The 5502-nt window shown below is 35.9% G+C and overlaps 2 protein-coding genes across 2 annotated transcripts in view; one reads left to right on the forward strand and one right to left on the reverse strand.

Annotated features, from left to right (window-relative positions):
- Positions 1–89, reverse strand: part of LOC111162606 (putative olfactory receptor 2B8) — a 930-nt gene extending 841 nt beyond the window's left edge. The window contains exon 1 of the mRNA XM_022527118.1: positions 1–89. This exon is cut by the window's left edge and continues 841 nt beyond it. Within this exon, the coding sequence (XP_022382826.1) occupies positions 1–89 (89 nt within the window).
- The window catches only part of LOC111138601, an 896555-nt gene that overhangs the window by 473809 nt on the left and 417244 nt on the right, over positions 1–5502 (forward strand). The window lies entirely within an intron of this gene.

The raw sequence follows: 5502 nt of genomic DNA on the forward strand, positions 1-5502 counted from the left end.
ACCACAAAGAGGACTAGCTCCAGTTGAGGCCGGTCAGAGAACCCCAGCAGGATAAACCCCGTGAAATAACTGCCATTTTTCTGTTCCATCCTCTGTTAGTACATGTTTCCTGTCAGGACCAAGCATTTAGCAATTTTTAAAGGAAATCTTCAAAAAAGTAAACAGTTGGTGGGGGTGGGAGGAGGATCTATTATGTTTTAAAGTAAAGGCCATTGGATTTTATCAGTAACTATTTGAAGAAATGATGTACTCATTGAAATTGCATAGCTTATACCAATTTAGTTCTACATTATCACAAAGAGTAAATCATTTTAATTTAATATAAGAAAAAATACATAATGCCCCCTGTATTTGCATCAGTTGTAGGTACAAAATATATTTTGGTTAGAGATTAATGGCACTTAAAGTACTGTAAATATGTAGGTTCATTTAAAATTTTTTTAAGTATTTACCTAAATTAAATTTAGTAAACGTAAACTGTATTATTAGTTTCAGAGGTAGAGTTTAATGATTCATCAGTTGTGTATAATCTTGTGTCGATTACATCGTGTGCCTTCCTTAATGTCCATTATCCACTTACCCCGTTCTCCCACTCACCTCCCCTCCAGCAACCCTCAGTTTGTTTCCTATGGTTAGACTCCCTCTCTATTTTCATCTTATTTTATTTTTCCTTCCTTTCCTCTAGGTTCATCTGTTTGGTTTCTTAAATTCCACATATGAGTGAAATCGTATGGTATTTGAGTTTCTCTGACTGACTTATTTTGCTTAGCATAATGCCCTCTAGTTCCATCTTGTCATTGTAAATGGCAAGATTTCATTCTTTTTGGTGACTGAGTAATATTCGTTTAGATAAGGATAGCTAAAGCTAAAATTATATATGTGTGTGTGTGTGTGTGTGTGTGTGTGTGTGTGTGTGTGTGTCTATACACATATAGTCTTTATCCATTTATTTGTCGACGGACACCTGGGCTCTTTCTATATTTTGGCTATTGTGGGCATTACTGATTTAAACATTGGGGTGCAGGTTGCCCTTTCAAATCACTATGTTTCTATCCTTTGGATAAATACCTAGTAGTGCAATTGCTGGGTTGTAGGGTAACTCTTTTTTCAACCTTTTGAGGAGTTTTCCAGAGTGGCTACACCAGTTTGCATTCCTACCAACGTTAGAGGGTACCCCTTTCTCTGTAACCTTGCCAGCATCTGTTGTTTCCTGACTTGTTAATTTTAGCCATTCTGACCAGTGTGAGGTGGGATCTCATTGTGGTTTTGAGTTGTATTTCCCTGATGCTGAGTGATACTGAGCTAATGGGATTACTTTCCATACTCATGGATTGAGAGATTAATATTGTTAAAATTTTTATACTAACCAAACAATCTATACATGAAATGCACTCCCTATCAAAATCAGCACTTTTCACAGAGCTGGAACAATCCTAAAATTTGTATTGCACCAGAAAGACCCAAATAGCCAAAACAATGTTGAAAAACAAAACAAAACAAAGCAGGAAGCATCAGAATTCCAGACTTCAAGCTGTGTTACAAAACTGTAATTATGGAGACAGTATGGTACTGCCACAAAACAGACACATAGAACAGTGGAACAGAATAGAGAACCCAGAAATGGATTCTCAACTCCATGATCACCTAGTCTTTGACAAAGCAGGAAAGAATATCCAGTGGAAAAAAGAGAGCCTCTTTAGCAAATGGTGCTGGGAAAATTGAATGGCCACATGCAGAAAAATAAAACTAGACCATCTTCTTATACACAAAAATAAACTCAAAATGAATGAAAGACCTAAATGTGAGACAGGAAAACATCAAAATCCTAGAGGAGACCCCAGGCAGCATGCTTTTTGACCTCTGCTGTAGCAACTAGATGTGTCTCCTTGGGCAAGGGAACAAAAGCAAAAATTAACTATTGGGACTTCATCAATATAGAAAGCCTCTTCACAGGGAAGGAAACTATTAACAAAACTAAAATTCAACTATGGAATGGGAGAAGACACTTGCAAATGACATATGTGATAAAGGGTTAGTATCCAAAATCTATAAAGAACTTGTCAAACTCAGCACCCCAAAAATAAACAATCCAGTTAGAAAAGGGCAGGAGACATTGAACAGATATTTCTCCAAAGACATCCAGATGGTTGACTGACACATGAAAAGATACTCAACATCAGTCGTCATCAGGGAAGTACAAATCAATATCATGATGAGATATCACCTCACACCTGTCAGAATGGCGAACATGAACAACATAGGAAACACCAGGATGTTGGCAGGGATGTAGAGAAAAGGGAACCCTCTTACCTTGTTGGGAATGCAAGCTGGTACAGCCACTCTGGAAAATAGTATGGAGGGTCCTCAAAAAGTTGAAAACAGAGCTCCCAATCAATTGCACTACTGGGTATTTACTTCAAATACACAAATATAGTGATCTGAAGGGGCACCTGCACCCCAATGTTTATAGCAGCAGTGTCCACAATAACCAAAGTATGGAAAGAGCCCAGATGTCCATCGAAAGATGAATGGATAAAGAAGATGTGGTATATGATAAAGAGGACAATGGAATTATGCAACCATCAAAAAAAAGAAATCTTGCCATTTGCAACGTGATGGAACTAGAGGGTATTATGCTAAGTGAAATAAGTCAGTCAGAGAAAGACAACTACCATATGATTTCACTCATATACAGAACTTAGGAAACAGAACAGATGAATATAGCGGACGGGAAAAAAGAAGTCTGGGAAGCAAACTATATGAGTTTCTTAATGACCAGGAACAAAGTCAGGGCTGATGCAGAAAGGTGGGTGGGGGATGGGCTAGATGGGTGATGGGTATTAAGGAAGGATTGTGATGAGCATGGGGTGTTATATGTAGGTGATGAATCACTAAATTCTAAATCTGAAACCAAATTTATCAGATATGTTAACTAGAATTTAAATGAAAACTTGAAATCAACAAAAGAAAAAAAAAAGACAATGAGTATTCTAACTCCATCATATGGAAATGGTTACGCACACAGTACATTTTTAATTCTTCTAAGACTTCTCAAAACGGAATTGGTCTTGGGGGTAGACACATTGTTGTGTGGGAGAAATTGTTACAATATTCACTAAATGTTCATGAAATCTGAATTGAGAATGTAGCATTTCACACTATTTTATACCACCTTTGATTTCCTATAAAGATGTGATCAGTACCAGCCATGCATATAAATCTATGCAGAAAAACTTTCTTAATGGAATTAATTATAAAGGTATTTGAGACAGTCTGAATGTGCAACAACAGGGAATGTGCCCTGATTCACACCCACTCAGAAGAGCAAATAAAACAAACCATGTTTCCGTCTCCTGCACACTCACACAAATATAGATAGATACTTATCAGAAATAAATTGCTGGCAACTTTTTAAATGTGCTTCATAAATGCACTCACCAAAGTAAAGGAGAGTAAACATAAGATGCTAACTCATCCAAAGGAAACAACAATATAATAATGCACCATTAGAATAAAATAATGGTATATTTTAACATTATCTTAGCCATAAGGACTAAGAAGGCAGTTGAGCAAAGATAAAACTGGTGAGATAAACTTGTAAATATGATTTGCTGCTTTACAGGATTGTATGCGTATGTGTGTGTACACATAAAAGAATGCTGAATGACTGCCTATCTAACAGGTATAAAAATGAATATGTTTTTAAGGTGAAAAATAAAATGTCAGGCAAAGAAGATGCCCACCAAAAGAGAAAAAGGAATGTGATTGTCTTTCTATGTTAGGATTGCTTCCAGTGCCTTTCTGGACAGCACACTAGGAGGGAACTAGAATATGAATATCATTGTCCATCTTCTTACCTTTATTTTTTTCACCTTGCAGTCAGGAAAATTATCCTTTAGTAACTCTGGATATGGGAAAGATCAGGCTGCATAATTCGTTCTTCCATCAATTCTCAAGAGTACTTTCTGCTGATCTGGGTCACTTTGTTCTCTTCTTTCTCTCCTCCTCAGCATCCATCTATCTTAAAGCTGTGTGCACCACCACAGAAAGAAATCTTTTCAGAGAAATGTATGTTTAAGCTAAGGTTAAGGAGGAAATTTTGTTTTATTTCCTTCTTACAAAATATAAAGAATTGATAATTAGACTAAGCACCAATATCTATATAGGTAGATATCAAATGACCAAATGCAGTAAGAGACATTGATTCCTCTTAGACAAACAATGTAAATAATGCTGGCTGAAAATATTGAACACATCCGCCTTAGGTACAGGAGCAAAGAATGGTGTCCTTAGTACCTATCATGATATATATGATACATGAAAATGCAGTTATAAAAATCAGACATAAATTATTTCTTTACATACCAAAAAAATAAATACTTGAAAAAAGCACAGGTTATATAAATAGAGAAAATTTTATTAGGTAAACTAAAAATAGATTCCACAAAATAAAAAAAGATGACATTCTATGAAATAATTACCATCCAAAAAATATGATGGGAAATGACATCTCACAAGAACACAATTTTACAATAATAATTAAGAAAACAGGCATCAAATGAAAGAGGTTAAATGCTTAGTATCAGCACATGTAAGCTAATAGAGCCAATTACATAAGTGTTCAATGCTGACATATACATCTAAAAGTTTAAGTAGAAGAATATGTTTTTCCACAGAAATAGATGCTCAGTATGCACTGCACATTTTAAAGGCCAAAGATCTCAAGATAATATCTGTATTAAAGACATTTCAATTATATAACAGCCACCGATATACTTGACATACAAACCCTGCCCTACCCAGTTTCTGAATAAACCTGAAATAATGTTGGCAGTGGTAGAAATGAAAAACTATTACTTTAATAAAGCTTCTGTCCCCTAGGTCCGAGCTGACTCCAGATATACTAGAACAGGCCCTTGAGGGCAATGCAGGATGAGCTAATGAGTGGGAAGGCAGCTATCACAACACCAGAAATGACAGGTGTAATGAACATGGACAATCTTTTTGTCCAGGTTCCATGGGAGAAGAGGATCAAGCAGGATTTCCACTGCACGTGGTTTGTTCAGGGAGTGCTATCAGGATAAAGGGAATGAGGGAAGCAAAACAGAGCAGAGAATGCTGCTAAGCAAGGATGTGGTCTCAGGTGGAAGATGGCATGAGCCTGATCCCATAAGAAGCTGGACACCACTCTTCCATACAATATCCATCTGTGCTGGTGGAAATACTCTGTCCTCGCTGTCTAATGCAATAGGTGCTATCCACATGAGCATTTAAAATGTCCTAGCTGAGAAACAGAATTTCGTATTTTATTTTAATTAATTAATTAATTTTTCAACAACAAAAATTCTTGTTTATTAACAACAATAAAAAAATCAATGTTGGTTAACAAATATCTCTTCAAATTAAAAAAAAAGGAATATATCAAATACATTATAGTCCACTTTTTTTTCCTAGTCTCTCTTTCTCTTTCTTCTTCCTTCTTTCTTTCTTTTTTTTTTTTTT

The sequence above is a fragment of the Enhydra lutris genome, unplaced genomic scaffold (assembly GCF_002288905.1).
Source record: "Enhydra lutris kenyoni isolate GAN:26980312 unplaced genomic scaffold, ASM228890v2 scaffoldscaffold93, whole genome shotgun sequence".
Taxonomy (NCBI): domain Eukaryota; kingdom Metazoa; phylum Chordata; class Mammalia; order Carnivora; family Mustelidae; genus Enhydra; species Enhydra lutris.